Below are 26,055 nucleotides of genomic sequence, written 5' to 3' on the forward strand. Positions count from 1 at the left end.
TAAGGGGCGGGGCCTGGTTCAGGATGGGGCGTGGCTACAGCGAGCGGGGCGGGGCCCGGAATCTCGGAAGCGGAGCGCGGTTGGGGGCGGGGCCCCGGCGGGTGGGCGGGGCCTCCGGACGGCGGCGCGGGGCGCAGGGCGCAGCGTGCGGGACCAGCTCCGGCCGCGGGACCGACCCGGTGGGAGGACCATGTACCCGGTGATCCGCAAGCTGCAGCGCAAGCGCGTGGTGCTGGCCAGCGCCTCCCCGCGCCGCCAGGAGATCCTCAGCAACGCGGTGAGCGGCCCGCACGGGCCTGGTGATGTCCGAGGGTCCTGGTGACCCAGGGGCCTCATGACCGGGCAGCGCAGTGACCTGGGGCCCGGTGACCCTGGCCTGGTCACTGACACTGGGTGGCACGTGTGTGTGTGGGGGGGGAGTCTCATAGCCGGGTGGCAGCTCCAGGGTCTTCAGGCTCTGGGATCTTCTGAGCGCGGCTGGGGCACGCCGGCCAGGTCCTAGAGACTGGGGTGCAGGTCTGCGGGCTGGGGGAAGCAGGGGTCCCCGTGACCTGGCTGGAGTCCCCCTCCCTTTCCCCTCCTCTGGTCGGGCCAGGCCTAGAGGCCTAGCTTAGCTGCATAAGTCAACCCAGGTCTGTGTGCGGCAGCTCCCTCTGTCTTGCAATGAGGGGGAGGGAGGGCCAGAGGCTGGTGGGTTCTCTATAGAGCTGCCCAGCCGGGTGGGGACTTGACCCTGCGTGGTCATGCCCGGATAAACCCACCCCACCCTATCAATCACCATGACCAGCCTTCTGCAGGGACTCTCTTGTCTGGTCATCGTGTTAGTGGACCAAGTTAAAGTAGTAGTTAAATTTCCCCGTTCCTCGCTTTCTTCTTTTTTTGCATTTCTTGTGAGCGGGTATATTTTCAGTCGCTTGACCTCTGTGCGGGTAGAGCACCTGCTTTGGGGACACTCCGGGAGCCCTTTGATCCTAGGATCTGTGTGCCTAGTATCTCAATCAACATCTCCTTCTGGACGCTGTGTGACTGGTGTCTGTACAGAGGTCTCCCCCACCCCCACCCCCACCCCAGGTCCACAGCCCTGGCTCTCGCACTGGCCAATCTTGGCCAGTCCAGCGGGTAGGTAGCCTCAGGTTTAAAGTCCAGTCATTGGGAAGAGCAATTGTGCACAGAGAGGGCCACACATTTACGGCAAACCTTCCCCGTTCTGTTCTGCGTTGTTGCCTGCTTTTAACCCGTCAACACCCCCCTCTTCTCTGGTTGTAGGGTCTGAGGTTCGAGGTGGTACCTTCCAGGTTTAAAGAAAAGCTCGATAAAGCCTCGTTCCCCACCCCGTACGCGTATGCCGTGGAAACAGCCAAGCAGAAGGCGCTGGAGGTGGCCAGCAGGATGCACCAGGCAAGGGCTCGGTCAGATTCTGGTGCCTCGGGGTCTCTGGCTGTGGCTGTGGGGGCGTGCTCACATCCTAAATAGACTTGTAACAAAGGCACTGGACAGTGTGCAAGTAATGCAGCTCCATTATTGCTGAGTGCCGGCAACGTCATAGACTGTTAACTCCTGTAACATTTGTATCGTAGAGCTTTTACTTTGTTACTTTGTAACATGCTATTATGATGATTAAAAACAGTCTCATATACGGTCAAGCATTAACATAGCTTGTCTATTACTTTGTCACTATGTGATACACTATAGAAATGAACGCTATCATCATAGCCTGACCGGTGGTGGCACGGTAGACAGAGCCAACGTTGACCCAGAATGCTGAGGTCTCAGCTTCGAGCGCTGGCTCGCCAGCTTGGATGCAGGGGTCACTGGCTTGAGAACGGGATTATTGATATGATCCCAAGGTTGCCACCACTGGCTTGAGCCCAAGGGTTGCTGGCTAGAAGCCCAGATTGGCTTGGGCTGGCTTGAGCAAGGGGTTACTGGCTCGGTTTGACCCCCCCCCCCCCCGCCCAGGGGCAAGGCAATCAATGTACAACTAAAATGTAGCAACTGAGTTGATGCTTTTCATCTCTCTCGCCTTCATCTCTCTCTTTCTTCTGGTTTCTCTCTCTCTCTCCCTTCCTCTCTCTCTCTCTCAAATTAATTTTAAGAAATTTAAAAAAGATTTACTGTATCTTGTCCATTACTTTGTTACTATGTACTGTGCTATTGTAATGAATATGACAGTATCATTTACAATAAAGAATGTAAGTTGTCAGGCCCTGGCCAGTTGGCTCAGTGGTGGAGCATCAGCCTGGCGTGCAGGAGTCCTGGGTTCGATTCCCGGCCAGGGCACACAGGAGAAGCGCCCATCTGCTTCTCCACTCTGTCTCCTTCCTCTCTGTCTCTCTCTTCCCCTCCCGCAGCCAAGGCTCCATTGGAGCAAAGTGGGCCTGGGCGCTGAGGATGGCTTTGTGGCCTCTGCCTCAGGCACTAGAATGGCTCTGGTTGCAGCAGAGCAACACCCCAGATGGGCAGAGCATCGCCCCCTGGTGGGCATGCTGGGTGGATCCCGGTTGGGCACATGCAGGAGTCTGTCTGACTGCCTCCCCGTTTCCAACTTCAGAAAAATACAAAAAAAAAAAAAAAGAAAAAAAAGAATGTAAGTTGTCTAATACCATGCATGACTTTATAACATACTGTTGTAATTAATAGTATCATTCGTATACTATATGTTATGAGTTACTTTCTTACAATGGAATATACCACTATCATCCTATAATAGTATCATTTATTATGTAGAATTAATGTCACTTGTCTATTATCATGAATTACTGTATAATCTCCTATTCCAATTCATATTACACTGTTTTTCATAATATGGAATTAATGTAGCTTATCCCTATGGGTTATAATAATATTCTAGTGCGGTTAAGATACTAACTGCATTGTAGTTAATCCTATACATCAGTGGTTCTCAACCTTTCTAATGCCGTGACCCCGCAATACAGTTCCTCATGTTGCGGTGACCCCAAACCAAAAAATAATTTTGGTGGCTACTTCATAACTGTCATTTGGCTACAGTTATGATTCGGAAGGTAAATACCTGATAGGCATTATGTATTTTCCAATGGCTTTAGGCGACCCCGCCGGGGTCGCGACCCACAGGTTGAGAACCGCTGCTATACATGCTGGTATAAATACATGAATATTGAAGAATTGACTTTTGGCAGTGGAAGGTTAGTATTTAAGTGCAATCCAAGTTCAAGGTGGTACACAGAGTTTGGGGTTCTTCTTCTCTGAAGTCAATCTAGCCCCCCCCCCCCCACACCGGTGAGGATGTTTCCAATGTGTCAAAACACAAAAATGCATCATCGGTAAAGCTGAGTCTGGATTTCTTGCAGAAGGACCTCCGGGCCCCTGACATTGTCATCGGAGCGGACACTATCGTGGTGAGTCCGATTTCTGGCCTCCGGTTTGGTTCACGCATCCTGGGGACTGAGTGAGGTGAGGGCAGGCGGGTTCCTCTGTAGCAGGGGTCCCCAAACTACGGCCCCCTGAGGCCATTTATCCGGCCCCCGCCGCACTTCCGGAAGGGGCACCTCTTTCATTGGTGGTCAGTGAGAGGAGCGTAGTTCCCATTGAAATACTGGTCAGTTTGTTGATTTAAATTGACTCGTTCTTTATTTTAAATATTGCATTTGTTCCCATTTTGTTTTCTTACTTTAAAATAAGATATGTGCAGTGTGCATAGGGATTTGTTCATAGTTTTTTTTATACTCCGGCCCTCCAATGGTCTGAGGGACAGTGAACTGGCCCCCTGTGTAAAAAGTTTGGGGACCCCTGCTCTGTAGCCTCTTGGTGGTGGTGGGGGGGCATCTGTCCCAGGCCTCCCTCCCAGCTTGCGGCCATGTCACCCCGGTGTCTGGCTGTGTCTTCATGGGGCTTCTCCCTCTCCGTAGGTCTCTGGGTAAATGTCCCTTTTCTTATACGGATGGCAGTCACAGTGGATTGAGGGCCCACCGGACTGCAGTAGGACCTCAACTGAAATTTTATTACATCTGCAGAGACCCTATTTCCAAACACTGTCCCATTCACACAGCTGGGGCTAGGACCTGGACATATATTTTTCCGGAGATGCACCTCTATCACAGATGAGGGGATTGGGGCCACTGAGAGTTGGGGGTCTCTGACGGTGGTCATGTGGACCAGCTATCACCGAAAATCTGCTGGTGACATGCTCTGTCCCAGCCCCCCCCCCCCGACTGTCCTGCTGACCTCAATGCCAAGGTGCCACCATGGTCTCCTAGCCTCCAGGACCCCAGAATGGGGCTGTATTTGGAGATGGGCCTTTAATAAGGGGATTAAGGTACAATGAGGTCACTAGGGAGGGTACTGACCCCACAGGATGGGGGTCCTTATAAGAAGAGGAGGTGAGGACACAGACACATACAGAGGGACGGCCGTATGAGGACCCGGGGAGGAGACACAGACACACACAGAGGGACGGCCGTGTGAGTACCCGGGGAGGAGATACAGACACACACAGATGGACGGTCGTGTGAGGACCCGGGGAGGAGACACAGACACACACACAGAGGGACGGCCGTGTGAGGACCCGGGGAGGAGACACAGACACACACAGAGGGACGGCCGTGTGAGGACCCGGGGAGGAGACACAGACACACACACAGAGGGACGGCCGTGTGAGGGCCCGGGGAGGAGACACAGACACACACAGAGGGACGGCCGTGTGAGGACCCGGGGAGGAGACACAGGCACACAAAGAGGGACGGCCGAGTGAGGACCCGGGGAGGAGACACAGACACACACAGAGGGACGGCCGTGTGAGGACCCGGGGAGGAGACACAGACACACACACAGAGGGACGGCCGTGTGAGGACCCGGGGAGGAGACACAGACACACACAGAGGGACGGCCGTGTGAGGACCCGGGGAGGAGACACAGACACACACAGAGGGACGGCCGTGTGAGGACCCAGGGAGGAGACACAGACACACACAGAGGGACGGCCGTGTGAGGACCCGGGGAGGAGACACAGACACACACAGAGGGACGGCCGTGTGAGGACCCGGGGAGGAGACACAGACACGCACAGAGGGACGGCCGTGTGAGGACCCGGGGAGGAGACACAGACACACACAGAGGGACGGCCGTGTGAGGACCCGGGGAGGAGACACAGACACACACACACAGACGGCCGTGTGAGGACCCGGGGAGGAGACACAGACACACACAGACGGCCGTGTGGGGACCCGGGGAGGAGACACAGACACACACAGAGGGACGGCCGTGTGAGGACCCGGGGAGGAGACACAGACACACACAGAGGGACGGCCGTGTGAGGACCCGGGGAGGAGACACAGACACACACAGAGGGACGGCCGTGTGAGGACCCGGGGAGGAGACACAGACACACACAGAGGGACGGCCGTGTGAGGACCCGGGGAGGAGACACAGACACGCACAGAGGGACGGCCGTGTGAGGACCCGGGGAGGAGACACAGACACGCACAGAGGGACGGCCGTGTGAGGACCCGGGGAGGAGACACAGACACGCACAGAGGGACGGCCGTGTGAGGACCCGGGGAGGAGACACAGACACGCACAGAGGGACGGCCGTGTGAGGACCCGGGGAGGAGACACAGACACGCACAGAGGGACGGCCGTGTGAGGACCCAGGGAGGAGACACACACACACAGACGGCCGTGTGGGGACCCGGGGAGGAGACACAGACATACACAGACGGCCGTGTGGGGACCCGGGGAGGAGACACAGACAGACGGCCGTGTGAGGACCCAGGGAGGAGACACACACACACAGACGGCCGTGTGGGGACCCGGGGAGGAGACACAGACATACACAGACGGCCGTATGGGGACCCGGGGAGGAGACACAGACACACACAGAGGGAGGCCGTGTGAGGACCCGGGGAGGAGACACAGACACACACAGAGGGACGGCTGTGTGAGGACCCAGGGAGGGGAGGAGACACAGACACACACAGAGGGACGGCCGTGTGAGGACCCGGGGAGGAGACACAGACACACACAGAGGGATGGCCGTGTGAGGACCCGGGGAGGAGACAGCTGTCTGCACGCCCAGGAGAGAGGCCTCAGGGGGACCCAGCCCTGTCCGCACCCGGGTCTCAGACTCCAGCCCCCAGAACCGGGAGACACAAACGTCTGTTGTTTAAGGCACCCCACCTGTGGTCATTGATTGCAGCTCAAGCTAACTGATAAATCCACTCTTAGGCGCATTTTCAAATCCTAAAAGATTTGAAAAATGTGTTCAAACAGAATCTTATACACCAACGTTCCCAGCAGTGCTCTTTCCAATGGCCCGAAGGTGGGAAAAGCCCAGATGGCAGCATTGGTCAGCCCTGGCTGCTCTGTCAGACGGGGAGGAAGGGGTTCCATACGCCCCTCGTTCCTCATGGAAGGGGCTCAGCAGAGGCAGCAGGAGGAACCTGGGTACAGCACCCCCCCAGGAAGCTTCTGAGGGACATGTGGGGGTCAGGGGTGCAGGTGGGAAGCCAGGCATAGCCACCTAGCTAACGGGGGAGTAGATAAACAGAGTGGGGTCCACTGTGTACAGCTCAGTTTATCCGGGAACTAATAGAATGTGATACTGATCACAGCTCAGTTTATCCGGGAACTAATAGAATGTCATACTGATCACAGCTCAGTTTATCCGGGAACTAATAGAATGTGATACTGATCACAGCTCAGTTTTTCCGGGAACTAATAGAATGTGATACTGATCACAGCTCAGTTTATCCGGAAACTAATAGAATGTGATACTGATCACGGCTCAGTGGCTCAGTTTATCCAGAAACTAATAGAATGCTATACTGATCACAGCTCAGTTTATCTGGAAAGTAATAGACTGTTATACTGATCACAGCTCAGTTTATCCGGGAACTAATAGAATGTGATACTGATCACAGCTCAGTTTATCCTGAAAGTAATAGAATGTGATACTGATCACAGCTCAGTTTATCTGGAAACTAATAGACTGTTATACTGATCACAGCTCAGTTTATCCGGGAACTAATAGAATGTGATACTGATCACAGCTCAGTTTATCCTGAAAGTAATAGAATGTGATACTGATCACAGCTCAGTTTATCCGGAAACTAATAGAATGTGATACTGATCACAGCTCAGTTTATCCGGAAACTAACAGAATGTGTTACTGATCACAGCTCGGTTTATCCTGAAACTAATAGAATGTGATACTGATCACAGCTCAGTTTATCCGGGAACTAATAGAATGTGATACTGATCACAGCTCAGTTTATCCGGAAACTAATAGAATGTGATACTGATCACAAATCAGTTTATCCGGAAACTAATAGAATGTTATACTGATCACAGCTCAGTTGAAAAGAGAAAAGAGTCATCAACAGATAAATGGATGAATAGAACGGGGTCTGTGCACACAGTGGACTAGTACGCAGCCATGAACAGGACCGAGACTCTGACTCAGGCTACAACCTGGACGGACCTTGAACCCACGATGCTCAGTGTGAGAAGCCAGACACACCAGGTCACAGAGCGTGTGATTCCATTCATGTGACGTGTGCAGAACAGGCTAATTCACTGACAAAGAGGGTGGTTAGTGGTTGTCAGGGGCTGGGGGGAGGGGAGAGAATGGGGTGCGACTGCTCTTGGGGGGGTGACCAATCTACTTTGGGGGAGAGAAGAATGTTCTGGAACAAGAGCTGATCACAGTGCACCATGGTGAGTGTATTAAATGCCACTGAAGCGGTTATTTTTTTTATTTTTATTTTTTTCTGTATTTTTCTGAAGCCGGAAATGGGGAGAGACAGACAGACAGACTCCCGCATGCGCCCAACTGGGATCCACCCGGCACGCCCACCAGGGGGCGACGCTCTGCCCCTCCGGGGCGTCGCTCTGTCGCGACCAGAGCCACTCTAGCGCCTGGGGCAGCCACAGAGCCATCCCCAGCGCCCGGGCCATCTTTGCTCCAATGGAGCCTTGGCTGCGGGAGGGGAAGAGAGAGACAGAGAGGAAGGAGAGGGGGAGGGGTGGAGAAGCAGATGGGCGCTTCTCCTGTGTGCCCTGGCTGGGAATCGAACCCGGGACCCCTGCACGCCAGGCCGACGCTCCACCACTGAGCCAACCGGCCAGGGCCTGAAGCGGTTATTTTAAGATGCTGAATTCTATCTTCGGCGACTCTCACCTGGAATTTTAAAAGAGGGGTGTGCAAAGTAGACAGAGCAGGCTGTACCAGCCTGGCTTTAGCAGGGGGGATGCCCCCCGCCCTCCTCTCTCCTTGCCCTTGCAGACTATCGGGGGTCTGATCCTGGAGAAGCCCGTGGACAAGCAGGACGCGTACACCATGCTCTCCAGGTGGGTGCCGCACGGACCCGCCTTCCCGGGAACCCGCCCCGCCCCGCCTCAGATAGAGCCAGGGATGCAGAGAGAGAGGTCACGGGTCCCCGTAGGGTCTGGTGTGTGACCTCACTGGTCACCCCCTCTGCGTAGGATCAGAGGATGGAGCCAGCACCCTTGACCTGAAGCGGTGTGAGTTTCACCCAAATGGAGTTTCACCCAATCATATGGTGACGTAGTGGCTAGATTGTCAACCTGGGATGCTGAGGACCCAGGTCTGACACCTGAGGTCACCAGCTTGAGAGTGGAGCTCATCCGGCTTGATTGTGGGCTCACCAGCTTGAGTGTGGGGTTGTCACCTTGAGCATGGGGGTGTAGACATGACCCCAAGGTCACTGGCTTGAGCAAGGGGTCACTGGCTCTGCTGTAGCCCCCCCCTCCCCCCAGCAAGGCACATATGAGAAAGCAATCAATTCGCAACTAAGATGCCGCAACTACGAGTTGATGCCTCTCATCTCTCTCCCTTCCTGTCTGTCTGTCCCTGTCTGTTCCTCTTCCTCAACGTGGCTCGAGCTGGGGCCCACCTGTCCACGACCTTCATCTCTGGTCCCTCCTCATCCTTCTGAGATGGTGTCCACCATGTGGCCGCCTCCCTCTGACTGGCTCTGCCCATAGCAGCCTGGACCCTCTGAGCTTGTGCTCAGGTGACAGGGAGCAGGCCCTGGGTCACACTGCTGAGTAATGGAGGCTGGTGTTTCCCTCTGGTCCCAGGATAGCAAACAGACCCATCTGGGTCCTCCGTGCATGATCAGCTGCTCTGGTTAGAGCTGTGTGCTCCTCAGTGACCTGGACGTTAAGTCCTGTAAGCCGGTGGTCCCCAACCCCCCCGGGCCATGGACCGGTACCTGGTCCGTGGGCCATTTGGTACCAGTCCGCAGAGAAAGAATAAATAACTTACATTATTTCCGTTTTATTTATATTTAAGTCTGAACGATGTTTTATTTTTTAAGAAATGACCAGATTCCCTCTGTTCCATCCATCTAAGACTCACTCTTTTTTTTTTTTTGTATTTTTCTGGGGAGAGACAGTCAGACAGACTCCCGCATGCGCCCGACCGGGATCCACCCGGCACGCCCACCAGGGGCGACGCTCTGCCCATCAGGGGGCGATGCTCTGCCCCTCCGGGACGTCACTCTGCCATGACCAGAGCCACTCTAGCGCCTGGGGCAGAGGCCAAGGAGCCATCCCCAGCACCCGGGCCATCTTTGCTCCAATGGAGCCTTGGCTGCGGGAGGGGAAGAGAGAGACAGAGAGGAAGGAGGGGGGGGAGGGGTGGAGAAGCAGATGGGCACTTTTCCTATGTGCCCTGGCTAGGAATCGAACCCGGGTCCCCCACACGCCAGGCCGACACTCTACCGCTGAGCCAACCGGCCAGGGCGATGTTTTATTTTTTAAAAAATGACCAGATTCCCTGTGTTCCATCCGTCTAAGACTCACTCTTGACGCTTGTCTCGGTCACATGATCCATTTACCCGTCCCACCCTAAAGGCCGGTCCGTGAAAATATTTTCTGACATGAAACCGGTCCGTGGCCCCAAAAAAAAGGTTGGGGACCCCCTGCTGTAAGCGACTGCTCACAGCTGTGCCTTCTGCTCAGAGACCGATGTCCCCGCATCTGCACCCACCTGCCCTTGTCTCTCTCTCTCTTGGAAGGTTTCCTTGGGGACCTGGTGGTCCCGAAGACAGAGAGCCCTAGCATGGGGACTCTGTCTCTTTGTTACTGGGGTGTGGGGGACATGTGTCTCTCTCGGCGACCTCCTGAGACAACGTCAGGTGCACGGTCTGTCTTATAGGTTGGACCCAAAGACAGAGAGCGAGACTGAGCCCTAGTGTGGGAGTCTGTCTCTTTGTTACTGGGGTGTGGGGGACGTGTGTCTCTCTCGGCGACCTCCTGAGATAACGTCAGGTGCACGGTCTGTCTTACAGGTTGGACCCAAAGACAGAGGGCGAGACTGAGCCCTAGTGTGGGGAGTCTGTCTCTTTGTTAGTGGGGGTGGGGGACATGTGTCTCTCTCGGCGACCTCCTGAGACAACGTCAGGTGCACGGTCTGTCTTATAGGTTGGACCCAAAGACAGAGAGCGAGACTGAGCCCTAGTGTGGGAGTCTGTCTCTTTGTTACTGGGGGTGGGGTGTGGGGGACGTGTGTCTCTCTAGGCGACCTCCTGAGATAACGTCAGGTGCACGGTCTGTCTTACAGGTTGGACCCAAAGACAGAGGGCGAGACTGAGCCCTAGTGTGGGGAGTCTGTCTCTTTGTTACTGGGGGTGGGGGGCGGGGGACGTGTGTCTCTCTCGGCGACCTCCTGACAACGTCAGGTGCACGGTCTGTCTTATAGGTTGGACCCAAAGACAGAGAGCGAGACTGAGCCCTAGTGTGGGAGTCTGTCTCTTTGTTACTGGGGTGTGGGGGACGTGTGTCTCTCTCGGCGACCTCCTGAGACAACGTCAGGTGCACGGTCTGTCTTACAGGTTGGACCCAAAGACAGAGAGCGAGACTGAGCCCTAGTGTGGGGAGTCTGTCTCTTTGTTACTGGGGGTGGGGGGCGGGGGACGTGTGTCTCTCTCGGCGACCTCCTGACAACGTCAGGTGCACGGTCTGTCTTATAGGTTGGACCCAAAGACAGAGAGCGAGACTGAGCCCTAGTGTGGGGAGTCTGTCTCTTTGTTACTGGGGGTGGGGGGCGGGGGACGTGTGTCTCTCTCGGCGACCTCCTGAGACAACGTCAGGTGCACGGTCTGTCTTATAGGTTGGACCCAAAGACAGAGAGCGAGACTGAGCCCTAGTGTGGGAGTCTGTCTCTTTGTTACTGGGGTGTGGGGGACGTGTGTCTCTCTCGGCGACCTCCTGAGACAACGTCAGGTGCACGGTCTGTCTTACAGGTTGGACCCAAAGACAGAGAGCGAGACTGAGCCCTAGTGTGGGGAGTCTGTCTCTTTGTTACTGGGGGTGGGGGACATGTGTCTCTCTCGGTGACCTCCTGAGACAACGTCAGGTGCACGGTCTGTCTTACAGGTTGGACCCAAAGACAGAGAGCGAGACTGAGCCCTAGTGTGGGAGTCTGTCTCTTTGTTACTGGGGGTGGGGGGTGGGGGACGTGTGTCTCTCTCGGTGACCTCCTGAGACAACGTCAGGTGCACGGTCTGTCTTACAGGTTGAACGGGAAGGAACACAGCGTGTTCACGGGCGTCACCATCATCCGGTGCTGCAGCTCAGGTACCGTGGCTGTTCCCCCTTTCCCCTTAGTGTCAGGGCACGACCTGGGGGATCCCCCGGTTGACCAGGGCCCAAGGGGTTAAGCTCGGGCTTCGCTCCCACAGCAGCGCCCCCCTCCCCCCCGCCTATCCGATCCCGCCCGGGGAGGTCAGCGTGACGTGGACGGCGGCAGTTGACCTCCGAGCGCCCCGGCGTGTCGTGTCCACGTGGCAGACACTGGTCGGGTCTGCAGGAGGCAGCCTCTTCCCCGTTGCCTGATTTCTGCATATTTTCTCTCCTTTTCTTCCCCTTTCTCCCCTTGTCTATGTTGAACCACCTGCTCCCTGTCAGTGACCCGCATCTGAATTGTACGCCCCCGTTCAGACACAGTTCCCCACCCCCCCAACCCCCGCCCACCCCAGTGCGGTGATGCAGCCACTCCTGGACGCGGGCGGAGGACACATGTCCTCACTCACTCATTCACTGTCCCTGCAGACGGCCGGCTCAGCATGGAGGTCACAGACTTCTACGAGGAGACCCTGGTGAAGTTCTCGCCGCTGTCCGAGGAGCTGCTGTGGGAATACATCGACAGCGGGGAGCCCATGTGAGTCTCTCTCGGGGAAGGGCCGCCCCAGGTCAGGTCCTGCCGCTGTGTCACTCACTGCCCCCCCCCCCCACCACGGCTCGGGCTCTGGGCCGAGGCCAGACTGACCTGCTGCTGCTGTCTGTGCCGTGAAATGCCAGCGACCTCCGAGACGCAGTTCTTCCTGGGTGACATTCCTTCCAGAGGCTCCGGGGATGAGAAGCAGGCTGACTTGCTATCTGTGTCATAGGATGCCAGCCTCAGGGAGGGGCACGGAAGGGTCATTCCTTGTCGTGGACCTCGGGTGGGGGAGGGGTGGCTAAGATGGAAAAGGGCCCAGCATTGATCAGCCCTGCCTGCTCTGTCAGACGGGGAGGAAGGGGCTCCCTACACCCCTCGTTCCTCATAGAAGGGTCTCAGCAGAGATGGCAGCAGGAGGAACCTGGGTACGGCACCCTCCCCCCCTCAGGAAGCGTCTGAGGGACGTGTGTGTGTGGGGGGGGGCCAGGGGTGCAGATGGGCAGCTGTGGTCCTTCCTGTAACCCTCAGAGAGGGCCGTGCACCCTGTGTGGTGTCGGAGGGCAGAGTCCCCGTGTGCTGGCCACATTTGCCTTGTGATGGCCCGAGCTCAGAGCTGAGGGCTGACAGCAGGGGGGCGTGAAGCCGGAATGGGCACCAGGCATCCCTCCCGCCCTGGGTTGGAGGGTTGGCGATCTCGCGCTGGACTTCATTCACGCACTTGTCCTGGACGATGACGTCCCTCCTCGTTCACCTTCTCTCCTTCCCCCCGTTTTTTGTTGTTGTTGTTTTTGCATTTTTCTGAAGCTGGAAACGGGGAGAGACAGTCAGACAGACTCCCGCATGCGCCCGACCGGGATCCACCCGGCACGCCCACCAGGGGGTGATGCTCTGCCCACCAGGGGGCGATGCTCTGCCCCTCCGGGGCGTCGCTCTGCCGCGACCAGAGCCACTCTAGCGCCTGGGGCAGAGGCCAAGGAGCCATCCCCAGCGCCCGGGCCATCTTTGCTCCAATGGAGCCTCGGCTGCAGGAGGGGAAGAGAGAGACAGAGAGGAAGGAGAGGGGGAGGGGTGGAGAAGCAGATGGACGCTTCTCCTGTGTGCCCTGGCCGGGAATCGAACCCGGGTACCCCGCACTCCCCCCCTGTTTTTTCGTCTGACCCCTCCCCGTCTGGACCCCGCCCAGGGACAAGGCTGGCGGCTACGGGATCCAGGCTCTGGGCGGCATGCTGGTGGAGTACGTCCGCGGGGACTTCCTCAACGTGGTGGGCTTCCCGCTGAACCACTTCTGCAAGACGCTGGCCCTGCTGTACTGCCCGCCACGCCCCGAGCAGCTGCCGCCGCGGGTCAGGCAGGACTCCGTCCGCGATGTGGACACCTTCGAACATCTCAGCGCCCTGGAGGAGGGCGGCGGAGGCTCAAACCCGGCACAGGGCGGCGGCCGGGGGCGGGACCCGGGCGGGGCACAGGCGGGGGACGCAGATCAGAACAGGACGCTGGAGGACCCGCCCCTGGCTGACCTTCTGCGGCTGATCAACGGCTTCCAGTCCTCCAAGGTACCCTCTGGGACAGTCCTGGGGCAGACCTTGTCAAATGACCACTCACCACCAAGGCAGGTGGGCGGGGAGACTTAAGACTTCCACAGCCATCCTCTCTACATCCTGAGGACCAGACCTCAGAGATAGAGCTCTTCTCAGTGACATTCCTTCCAGAGGCTCCCGGGAGGGTCCCCCCTGCCTCTCCCTCCAGCTCCTGGGGCTCCATCCATCCCCTGGGGCTGGTGGCCGCCTCCCTCCCGTCTCTGCCTCCGTCCCCACGTGGCTTCTCCTCTGTGTGTGTGTCTCCTCCTCCTCCGTCTCTTCTAAGGTCCCTGTTACTGGGAGCCTACAGGGCCCCCCCCCCTGACCCAGGGGTGACTCCTCTCAGACCCTTCCCTCCATCCCGTCTGCACAGACCCTGTTTCCACAGAAGTGCTGACTCCCCGATATGGGTTTGTACCTGCGCAGAATGTTTGTGGGCCACACGGTTCAGCCGCTGAGAGTCCCGTTGTAGATTATCCGCCGTCACGACGTGGATTGAGACCATAGATAGGGGTTTTTGGAACCAGCAGAGGGTGGAGTGGTTGTCAGCCCGGATGACCGTAGGGACACATGGCTGGAGGCTCCCTCTGCAGCCTGCCAGGTTGGGGGGTTTCTCTCAGTGTTTCGAGGTGAGCAGGGCTCACGTGACCCTAGCATGGGGGGGCACAGGGTGCACCCCGAGCCCAGGACGGTGAGGCTGGAACCATGAACCAGAGGGACCATGCAGCTGCCTTGGGGTGGCCTTCACCCTGCTGGCCAGCTGACAGGTGGACTGTGGCTCCAGGTCCCCCTGCGTCCGATGCCTTCCCCTGTGGCCTCATGATCCCACTCAGAGAGAGTCCCACTCCCAGACCTGACCAGCCACCCTCCCCGGCCAGACCAACGAGAGTCTCGGGCTGAAGTCCATCATTCGCCGTCTCTGCCCACGGGAGCTGGGCACGGCGGTCCTTTATCGTCTCTCTCTGTCCCCTCCTCGTCCATCGCTGTGACACTTTGACCCTGGTCCCCGCCTTCCCCGCGAGGCCCCCCGAACAGCGGCTCTTCCTGCTCTGGGCTCCCAGGGGAGTTGAGAGGAAGGGGGGTGGTTCTCCCGGGCACAGGGCTCCGCATGGACAGTGGCCGTGGCTACCGCCCAGGGAGAGGGTGTGTGCAAGGACGCAGATTCGGAACTCGGGCCCTCGCTGCCCAGAGTGTAACTCTAACCCCTGCCGCTTCTTGCGATCGTCGTCAGGAGAGGGGATGGTGTTCGCTCTGCGTCGCAGCTGAAATGCTGTCGTCTGTATAAAAATAGAAATGAAAACAGTGCTTGGGCAGCTCATGTTGCTTGTCACACGTGTCAGCTGGACTGTGGTCCCAGCAGGTGACGCCTTTTTATCATCTACCTGTCAGTGATCACCACCTAATGTTTGCCTAACCAGCCATCTGTCTGCCATGTCTATCAGTCAGTCCATCTGCCTGCTATGTCTGTCTGTTCTTCCTTCCTTTCCTTCCTCCCTTGCTCCTCCCATCCATCCATCCATCCATCCATCATCCATCCATCCAACCAACCAACCTTCTATCCATCCATTCATCATCCATCATCTATTCATCATCCATCCAACCATCCATTTATCCATCCACCATCCATTGTCCATCCATCATCCATCCATCCATCTAACCAACCAACCTTCTATCCATCCATTCATCATCCATCATCTATTCATCATCCATCCAACCATCCATTTATCCATCTATCCATCCATCCACCTACCCATTCATCCATCATCCATTCATCCATCTATCATCAATCTATCCATCTATCCAACCAACCATCTATGCAACCATCCATTTATTCATCCATCCATCCACTCATCCATCATCTATCCACCCATCCATCATCCATCCATCCATCTACCCATCCATCATCCATCCATCTATTCATCCATCCATCATCAATCCACCCAGCCTGACCTGTGGTGGCGCAGTGAATAAAGCGTCGACCTGGAAATGCTGAGGTCGCCAGTTCGAAACCCTGGGCTTGCCTGTTCAAGGCACATATGGGACTTGATGCTTCCAGCTCCTCCCCCCTTCTCTCTCTCTGTCTCTCCTCTCTCTCTCTCTCTTCTCTAAAGTTAAAAAATAAAAAATAAATAAAATTTAAAAAAATCCATCCATCCATTCATTATCCATCCATTCAGCCATCCATCCATCCTCCATCCATTTTCCATCCATCTACCCATTCATCCATCTATCATCCATCCATCCATCTAACCAATCAACCTTCTATCCATCCATTCATCATCCATCATCTATCTGTCATCCATCCAACCATCCATTTATCCATCCATCCATCCATCTACCCATTCATCCATCATCCATTCATCTATCTATCATCCATCTATCCATTTATCTAACCAACCAACCATCTATCCAACCATCCATTTATCCATCCATCCATCCACTCATCCATCATCCATCCACCCTTCCATCCATCCATGTTCCCTTTCATCTAACCATCCATCACCCATCCATTAATCCATCATCCATTCATCCTTCTATTCATCCATCCACCCATCATTCATCCATCCCTCTAACCAACCAACCATCTATCCATTCATTCATCATCCATCATCTATCTATCATCCATCCAACCATCCATTTATCCATCCATCCATCCATCCATCTACCCATCTACCCATTCATCCATCTATCATTGATCTATCCATCTATCCAACCAACCATCTATGCAACCATCCATTTATTCATCCATCCATCCACTCATCCATCATCTATCCACCCATCCATCATCCATCCATCCATCTACCCATCCATCTATTCATCCATCATCTATTCATCCTTCTATTCATCCATCCATCATCCATCATCTATTCATCATCCATCCAGGCATCCATTTATCCATCCATCCATTGTCCATTCATCTACCCATTCATCCATCATCCATCCATCCATCTATCATCCATCCATCTAACCAACCAACCTTCTATCCATCCATTCATCATCCATCATCTATTCATCATCCATCCAACCATCCATTTATCCATCTATCCATCCATCCACCTACCCATTCATCCATCATCCATTCATCCATCTATCATCGATCTATTCATCTATCCAACCATCTATTCACCCATCCATCCACTCATCCATCATTCACCCATCCATCTACCCATCCATCATCTATCCATCTATTCATCCATCATCCATTCATCCTTCTATTCATCCATCCATCATCAATCCACCCATTCATCCATTCATTATCCATCCATCCATCCATCCATCCAACCAACTATCCATTCACCATCCATCCATGCACCCATCCATCATCCATCCATCCATGCATGTTCCCTTCCATCTAACCATCCATCACCCATCCATATATTCATCCATCATCCATTCATCCTTCTATTCATCCATCCATTATCAATCCACCCATTCATCCATCCATTATCCATCCATCCATCCATCCATCCAACCAACCAAGTATCCATCCTCCATCCATCCACCCATCCATCCATCCATCCAACCAGCTGTGTTGTGAGCAGTCTAGGGAATAACTGCCCCCGGGAATGGACCTCTGTGTCCAAATACAGTCCCATCCTGAGGTCCTGGGTTTAGGGCTTCAACTTGTGGATCGGGGTGTGGGCATCACAATTCAGCTTATAACCATACCACGTTGCTTTTTTTTTCCCCAATGGGACAGTTTCTCTGCTTGATGTTCAGCGATTTGCTTTCACCTTGTGAAAACCTTGTACCAGAGGGATCCTAGATATAACCTCTGTTCTCTGGAGAAGAAAGTTCTGTGGATGACTTCCACGGTCTTGTCAGTTTTGACTTCCGTCTTTGGAGTGTGTGGGAAGGAAAAGTGCGTGGTAAATTGCGTGCCGTGTCTATTTGTAACTATGTGTCCTGCACAGGCTCTGTTTGTGGCTTGCGAGATGAAGGTGTTCGACTTGTTGAAAGCCGAGGCCCCCCTGAGCGCCGTGGAGGTGGCCAGGAAGACGGAGGCCTCTGAGCGCGGGACCGAGTGGCTGCTGGACGTCTGTGCAGCCCTGGGGCTCCTGCGGAAGACAGAGGGAGGTACGGGGACATCGCGGGGTCTGGCTGGCAGTGTCAGCGGGCAGCAGCAAGTCACCAAGGGAAGGTGGCCTCTGAGCTCGGGCAGGGAGGACCTGACCACTGTGCCTCTGCCCACAGAAACATGGGTGTTCCCCAGAGAGTGAGATGGAGAGGGTACATGGAAGAAAGGAACAGAGCATGTGTGTGTGTGTGTGTGTGCAAGTGTGCAAGTGTGTGTTAGGACAGTGACTGCTTATGGACTCTGGTTTCAGTCGGGGTTCTGCAGAGATACAGAATTAATAGGGTGTGTTTGTATGCACAATGTAGACATTTGTATATTTAGATAGACTGAGTAGATGGAGAGGTGCATAGATAATTGATAGACAGATAGATAGATGATAGATGATAGACAGTCAGATACATGCATGATGGAAAGTGTGGATAGATGGATAGATTGATAGGTGGGTGGATGGATGGTAGGTAAGAGGTGGGTAGGTAGATAGATAGATAGTAGGTGACAGATGGGATAAATGGATGATGGATGGGTGGATGGATGGATGGTGAATGGGTGGATGATGGATGGATGGATGGGTGGATGAATAGATGATGGATAGATGGGTGATGGATGGGTGGAGAGATGGATAGATGATGGATGGATACGTGGATGGCTGGATGGTGAATGGGTGGATGATGGATGGATGAATGGATGATAGATGGGTGGATGGGTGGATGATGGATTGATGGATGGATGGATGGATGGTGAATGGGTGGATGATGGATGAATGGATGGGTGGATGAATAGATGATGGATAGATGGATGATGGATGGGTAGATGGGTAGATGGATAGATAAATAGATGATGAATGGATGGATGATGGATGGGTGGATGGATGGATAAATGAATGGATGGGTGGATGGATGGTGGATGGATGGATGGATGGGTAGATGGGTGGATAGTTGATGGATGGATGGATGGATGGATGATGGATGAGTGGATAGGTAGGTGGATGGATGGATGGATGGATGATGGATGAGTGGATAGGTAGGTGGATGGATGGATGGATGATGGATGGATGGGTGGATGGGTGGATGATGGATGGATAGATAGATGGATGGATGAAAATATGTGTTTGCTGAATAGAACAAGACCCTTAAGCATAGTCTCCGAGCAGAGGGCCCTGTGGATGGTCCCCTGTAGGCAGGTCAGCTTGGGCGTTGCTGTGAGGGCATCGTGTGCCTCTTCAGGCTACAGCAACACGGAGCTGGCCGACCTGTACCTGCTGTCGGAAGGAGAGGACTCACTCCACGGTTTGATCATGTACCACCATCTCCACACCTGGCATCTCTACACCCACCTGGAGGCGACCGTCCGGGGTGGATCCATCCAGAGCCACCGGACTGCGGGGAACGCAGGGGAAGACCTGTGTCAGGTAGTGTGGGAGGACCTTCTCTTCCACGCCCGGGGGTCTGGGGAAAGGACCACTGCGGAGGGGACCCATCTCTGTCCTGGGGTGCACGCCCTTCCTCCTCGTGGCCCAGAGTGGCTGCCAGGGCACCACCAGCCATTGCATCTCCACTTCCACACAGGGAAGGAGAAGGGAAGGTTAGGGTCCTCCCCTGAGACTCGGGAAGCCACCGAGCATCTGTCCTCTCGACACCAGGAATCCTCACAGCAGCAGTGAGGGCCAGGGTGGGAGGGACAGCGAAGGGTGGCACGGCATGCTGGCTGGTCACGGCCCCTGAACGTTTCAGAGGGGTACGGGGCCTTAAGAGAGAATTCTTCTAGCAAGGGGTCCAGCAGGTTGCACAGAGTTAATGCCATTTTTTTTGTACCAGAAGTCCCACTAAAGCAGGAGCCCACAGGTTCTATGCGTGTCCTACAAGGTCTCTCTCTCCTGGTCCCCTCCTTCCAGAGAGACTCTTTTGGGGTTGACATTGCAAGATGCTGTGTGTCCTAGGAGGGCCTTTTCAAGCATGGGCCTGGGGTTCAGGGCAGTATGGATGGTGGCTTAGGGTGGCGAGTCACAGCCGTTCCCCTGCAGGGTCTGTGGAGGGCAGACCACTGATGAGGTGGTCAGTTGCATTTTGTGCAGGACGCAGAAATGAGTTTGATGGAGCGTGAGGCTTCATTCACCTGTGGCGGGGAGAGAGAGGCAGAGATAGAGAGAGGCAGAGAGACAGAGGGACAAGACAGAGAGACAATAGAGAGGACTCTGAGAGAGAGACAGAGACACGTCAGAGAGGCAGAGACAAAAAGAGATGTTGTAAGAGGCAGAGGCAGAAAGGCAGTGAGAGGTGTAGAATCAGAGAGACAGGTGCAGACGGCCTGGGATTGTGTACAAGGAGAGGCGGTCACCGCACTGTGCGTCAGGGGACTGAGGAGTGGCGAGCTCTGGTGGGTGCCAGAGAGGAAACACCAGCTGGACTGTCCAGCAGGAAGAATGCTCAGACCACGCTGTAGGGGGGACTGGCCGATCAGTGCCCTGTGGGCCAAGGAGGCTGGAGGCAGTGGCTCCGGCCAGGAAAGGGACAGCTGAGGCCATGGTGAGATGGCAGGAGCCAGGCTGGGCTGCTGTGTCCTGCTGAGAGAGAGAGAGAGAGAGAGAGAGAGGAACAGAGACAGGGGGAGGGGGTGAGGGAGACGGAGGAGAGAGAGACTGAGAAGGAGGCTCACACCCTGCTCTGCTCTAGGACTCATTGTCCCGGAACCAGGGCAGTCAGCTGCAGTTCATGCGGGCCGTGCACAGCCTCGGCAAGGTGACCGCTCGCAGGGTGGCCACGGCCTTCGACCTGTCTCGGTTCTCCTCCGCCTGCGACCTGGGAGGTGCGTACACCCCTCCACCCCCGCCCGTCCCGCCAGGAACCAGGTGTGCCGTCGGCTCCGTGTATCTGCTGTGTTAAAACCACAACCACCTTACCTTGCTCATCACACTTGAAAAACAGGTCTCTCTCTTGCCCTGGCCGGTTGGCTCAGTGGTAGAGCGTTGGCCTGGCGTGCAGAAGTCCCGAGTTCGATTCCCGGCCAGGGCACACAGGAGAACCGCCCATCTGCTTCTCCACCCCTCCCCCTCCCTCCTTCCTCTCTGTCTCTCTCTTCCCCTCCCGCAGCCAAGGCTCCATTGGAGCAAAGATGGCCCGGGTGCTGGGGATGGCTCCTTGGCCTCTGCCCCAGGCGCTAGAGTGGCTCTGGTTGCGACAGAGCGACGCCCCGGAGGGGCAGAGCATCGCCCCCTAGTGGGTGTGCCGGGTGGATCCCGGTTGGGCGCATGCGGGAGTCTGTCTGACTACCTCCCCGTTTCCAGCTTCAGAAAAATACAAAAAGAAAAAAAAAAAAAAGAAAAAAAAACACAAGCGCCTTACTTGCTCATCACACTTGAAAAACAGGTCTCTCTCTTTATAAACTCCCGGAAACCCCAGATTTGGCCAGAGTGGGTACAGGGGGCCTCGGACAGAAACTCTGAACTGCTAGGAGGCCATGGGGACCACCCAGGACCCCCATAGAGGGTGATGGGGTTCTTTCTGGTGGCTGCTGAGTCAGGGAGGGAAACGTGGAGACCTCTGTCCCCGTCTCATCAGGTCTGATGATGCCGCACTCCGCTCCACGCCATGCTGGTGCGGGTCCTTACACGCGTCGAGGGAGGGAGGAGGAACGGGCGTCTGCTCGGGGGTTGTAACAGAATCGGGGTCCATGAGGACTCCTGAGGTGCCAGCTGGCCTTTCCCCATGCTCTCCACACGCCCTTCCTCCTCGTGGCCCAGAGTGGCTGCCAGGGCACCGGCCGTTGCATCTCCATTTCCACACAGGGAGGGAGAAGGGAAGGTTAGGGGGTCCCCTGTAGGTTTGCCCTCGGGATTCCCCCATTAGACTCTGTTCGCCTGATTACTTACCATCTTGCATGGTCTTGACTTTGAGAGGCCCCAAACCCCACAGGAAACACCAGCCGTGTCCACGACCAGCTGGCTTTATCTCATAGCATGTTCTAGATCAGGGGTCGGGAATCTATGGCTTGCGAGCCAGATGTGGCTTTTTTGATGGCTGCATCTGGCTCGCAGACAAATCTTTTTTTAATTTTTTTTATTTTTTATTTTTGTATTTCTCTGAAGCTGGAAACGGGGAGAGACAATCAGACAGACTCCCGCATGCGCCCGACCGGGATCCACCCGGCACGCCCACCAGGGGCGACGCTCTGCCCACCATGGGGCGATGCTCTGCCCCTCCGGGGCATCGCTCTGTCATGACCAGAGCCACTCTAGCGCCTGGAGCAAAGGCCAAGGAGCTATCCCCAGTGCCCGGGCCATCTTTGCTCCAATGGAGCCTCGGCTGCGGGAGGGGAAGAGAGAGACAGAGAGGAAGGTGAAGGGGAGGGGTGGAGAAGCAGATGGGTGCTTCTCCTGTGTTCCCTGGCCGGGAATCGAACCCAGGTCCCCCGCATGCCAGGCTGACGCTCTACCACTGAGCCAACCAGCCAGGGCCACGGAATGACATTTTAAAATCTGTGGCGTTCATGGCTCTCTCAGCCAGAAAGCTTCCCGACCCCTGTTCTAGATCATTGTCTGGCCTGGCTGAGGTCCACCTTCGGCCGCGCACCCAGGGCTTCCTAAGCACCAGGAAGGGGAGGCTGGAAGGTGTGTGCTTGCCTCCCACAGGCTGCACGGGTGCCCTGGCCCACGCGCTGGCCCGGGAGTACCCAGGTCTGATGGTGACCGTGATGGACCTCCCGGAGATCATCAAGGACGTGGCGGGATTTCAACCCGACGGACCGCAGACAGACCAGGTCAGCTTCGTGCCAGGTGAGGGCTAGCTGTGGCTTGGCTGAACCTCTGAACAGAGCGTGTGTGTGTGTGTGTGTGTCTGTGTGTGTCTGCACCTGTGTGGTGTGCTCCCCTCTGTGTGCACAGCTGTCCATGTGGGATTGGCTCCAAGACACTCCTCCAATACCAAATCCCTCCACGCTCCTGTCCCTTATATAAAATGACCCTAGTGTTTTGCATGCAACCTGTACACGCCCTTCCATTATAGATTACATCTGTGAGATTACCGACAACAGCTGATACAGTGAGGTTGTTACACTGTGTCCTGTCAGGAATAACAAGAAAAACAACTCTCTCCCTTCAGTGTGGACACAGCCACCCTAGCCTCTTTCTCTGCATAGTAACAGTGTAACTTTTGCTAACTATGTGGCAACAATGTAACTCCTCCAAAAAGTTTCTCTGAGTATCTGCTTTCTGCCTGGGAGGTCCAGGGGTTCCAGGGCCATGCTCCCTCCGGAGGCTCCAGGGAGGGTCCCCCCTGTCTCTCCCAGCTCCTGGGGCTCCAGGCATCCCCGGGCTGGTGGCTGCCTCCCTCCCGTCTCTGCCTCCATCCCCACGTGGCTTCTCCTTTGGGTCTGTGTCTGTCTCTCCTCCTCTGTCTCTTTGAAGGTCCCTGTCACTGGGTGCAGGGCCAGGCCCATCCTGGATGTTTGATCTCAAATTCTTCACTCATTGCCTCTGCTGCAAAGACTGACTTCCCAACAGGGGTTGCCTTCCCGGGTTTTGGCGTTAAGACCTGCCCGTGTCCTTTGGAGGGGACGCCCCTCGTACCGGCCACCTCCCTTTGCATTTCCAGTTCAGAGGGTGGCGCCTTCCCGCGTCACGTCATCCGGGTGGAGGACCGGCTCTCGTGTGTGTGTGTGTCGCTGACAGAACGATCCCCATTCTGTCTTTACACCAGGGGACTTTTTCAAAGACCGCCTCCCGGAAGCCGACCTCTACATCCTCTCCAGAATTCTCCAAGACTGGCAGGAACACAAGGTGCACGAGTTGCTGAGTCGGATCTCTGCCCGATGCAAACCAGGTGAGTTTCTTTTCTATTTTATTTTATTTTTCTAAAAAAATGCAATTTAAGTTTACATCTTTTTTTTTTGTATTTTTTCTGAAGCTGGAAATGGGGAGAGACAGTCAGACAGACTCCCGCATGCGCCCGACCAGGATCCACCCGGCACGCCCACCAGGGGCTACGCTCTGCCCACCAGGGGGCGATGCTCTGCCTCTCCGGGGCATCGCTCTGTTGTGACCAGAGCCACTCCAGTGCCTGGGGCAGAGGCCAAGGAGCCATCCCCAGCGCCCGGGCCATCTTTGCTCCAATGGAGCCTCGGCTGCAGGAGGGGAAGAGAGAGACAGAGAGGAAGGAGGGGGGGAGGGGTGGAGAAGCAAATGGGCGCTTCTCCTGTGTGCCCTGGCCGGGATTCGAACCCGGGACTTCTGCACGGCAGGCCGACGCTCTACCGCTGAGCTAACCGGCCAGGGCCTTTTTAAAAATTTATTTATTTTTTTGTATTTTTCTGAAGCTGGAAATGGAGAGAGACAGTCAGACAGACTCCCGCGTGTGCCCGACCGGGATCCACCCGGCACGCCCACCAGGGGGCGACGCTCTGCCCACCAGGGGGCGATGCTCTGCCCATCTGGGGCGTCTCTCTGTCGTGACCAGAGCCATTCTAGCACCTGAGGCAGAGGCCACAGAGCCATCCTCAGTGCCCGGGCCATCCTTGCTCCAATAGAGCCCCGGCTGCGGGAGGGGAAGAGAGAGACAGAGAGGAAGGAGAGGGGGAGGGGTGGAGAAGCAGATGGGCGCTTCTCCTGTGTGCCCTGGCCGGGAATCGAACCCGGGACTTCTGCACGCCAGGCCGACGCTCCATCACTGAGCCAACCGGCCAGGGCCAAGTTTACATCTTAAAAAGTAAGTAAACCTGATGAACATCACACTGCCGCCCTCTGCCCTCCGGTGCTCAGTTTCTGATGTCCCTGAGGACACACTTGATGTGAGGATGGCGAGGACAAGTTTTTAAACATTTGGACAAGTTCACGCTGACCCGGGGTTCCCCTGAGTGTCCCTGTGTTGCACCCACAATAGGAAGCGGCGATGTCTGGGGTCTCCCATCCCACATCTCCTGCCAGCTGTCCCTCACCCGGGTCTCTCAGAAGCCCTGCCGTGTCTGGTGTCCCCTGGAATCCCTTCCCTCCGTTGCTGGGCGGGACCCCAGCGGCTGCTCTTCTGCACACAGGTGGCGGAGTCCTGGTGGTGGGCCCGGCGCTGGACCGGGGGAAGTGTGCCGCTCTCCCGGGCTTGCTGACGTCCCCGGGCACGCCTCTGCAGGACAGGGGCTGGGAGCGCAGCCCGGATGAGTACCGGAGCCTGCTGCAGGCGCACGGCTTCACGGAGGTGAGGGCCGTGCCCGCCGGGAGCGTCTTGCAGGTGATCCTGGCCACCAGAGCCGCCAGCATGCCAGGCACGGAGACCACCTCCCCCGAGGCCACGGGCTAGCCTGCCGTCCCGAGTGTGGAGTGCCGGTTGGAATGTTTACCGGATGGGGCCGGCGTCACCACCGAGATGGACGTGGGGAGCACTGGCTGTCCGAGCTTGTCTGTGGGGCTGAGACCAGCAGCTGCATGGCCGAGGGACTGCGTCCACCCTGGACTCTCTCCATGGACAGTGCTGAGCCTCTGGACTTTTGCAGAGGCCCCCGGGTGCGCCCGACAGGGCGGCCACCTGCCCGGCGTGTGTCCGTTGGCAGCTGCGATATCCACGCCGCCCTCTCTCCACCAGCCTGACCATGTCTGCGACAGGGATCAAATATACTGCTTATATTTGTCTTGACCAGCCAGCCAATGGAAGTAAAATAAGAAGACACAAATAACCTAAGCTCATAAAGTAATTTCAGTAACCTTATTTCTTCACACGAGTGGATATTATACCAAGATCGTTTCTTTAACAGCAACGATGATTTAATATACCCAACCTGGTCATCCATGTCTTCTGTCCAAGGTATATATATCATCGACTGTGCCCTGCTTGTGCTTAGCACAGTGGATTGAGCGCCAGACTGGGAACTTCAGGGCCTTGCTGCAAAACCCCTGAGGTCACCAGCTAGAGTGTGGGTTCATTGGATCGAGCACGGGCCTTCCAGCCTGAGCACGTGATCATCGACAGAGTCCCATGGTCACTGGCCTGTCCCCTAAGGCAGTGGTCCCCAACCCCCGGGCTGCGGACCGGTACTGGTCCACAGAGAAAGAATAAACAACTTACATTATTTCCGTTTTATTTGTATTTAAGTCTGAATGATGTTTTATTTTTTTTAAATGACCAGATTCCCTCTGTTACATCCGTCTAAGACTCAGTCTTTTTTTTTTTTTTTTTTTTTGTATTTTTCTGAAGCTGGAAATGGGGAGAGACAGTCAGACTCCTGCATGTGCCCGACCGGGATCCACCCGGCACACCCAC

General features: G+C 55.8%; 1 protein-coding gene and 1 non-coding gene across 3 annotated transcripts; one reads left to right on the forward strand and one right to left on the reverse strand.

The window, feature by feature from the left end:
* Positions 1–92: 92 nt before the first annotated feature.
* ASMTL (acetylserotonin O-methyltransferase like) lies at positions 93–25,864 on the forward strand. Of its 2 annotated transcripts, XM_066356754.1 has the most exons (13): positions 93–277; positions 1,267–1,398; positions 3,330–3,377; positions 8,261–8,325; positions 11,519–11,580; positions 12,055–12,163; positions 13,347–13,716; positions 17,655–17,817; positions 19,042–19,226; positions 20,488–20,620; positions 22,443–22,586; positions 23,509–23,631; positions 24,839–25,864. In XM_066356754.1, the coding sequence occupies exons 1-13, from the start codon at positions 191–193 to the stop codon at positions 25,096–25,098; spliced, it is 1,881 nt and encodes a 626-aa protein (XP_066212851.1). In that variant the 5' UTR covers positions 93–190; the 3' UTR covers positions 25,099–25,864. The 2 variants fall into 2 exon arrangements, with proteins under 2 accessions (XP_066212851.1, XP_066212849.1); XM_066356752.1 differs by lacking the exon at positions 1,267–1,398.
* Positions 24,009–24,084, reverse strand: TRNAG-GCC (transfer RNA glycine (anticodon GCC)). The gene has a single exon. It is a non-coding gene; the product is annotated as a tRNA-Gly (tRNA).
* Positions 25,865–26,055: the final 191 nt, after the last annotated feature.

This window comes from Saccopteryx leptura, chromosome X (assembly GCF_036850995.1).
Source record: "Saccopteryx leptura isolate mSacLep1 chromosome X, mSacLep1_pri_phased_curated, whole genome shotgun sequence".
Classification (NCBI taxonomy): domain Eukaryota; kingdom Metazoa; phylum Chordata; class Mammalia; order Chiroptera; family Emballonuridae; genus Saccopteryx; species Saccopteryx leptura.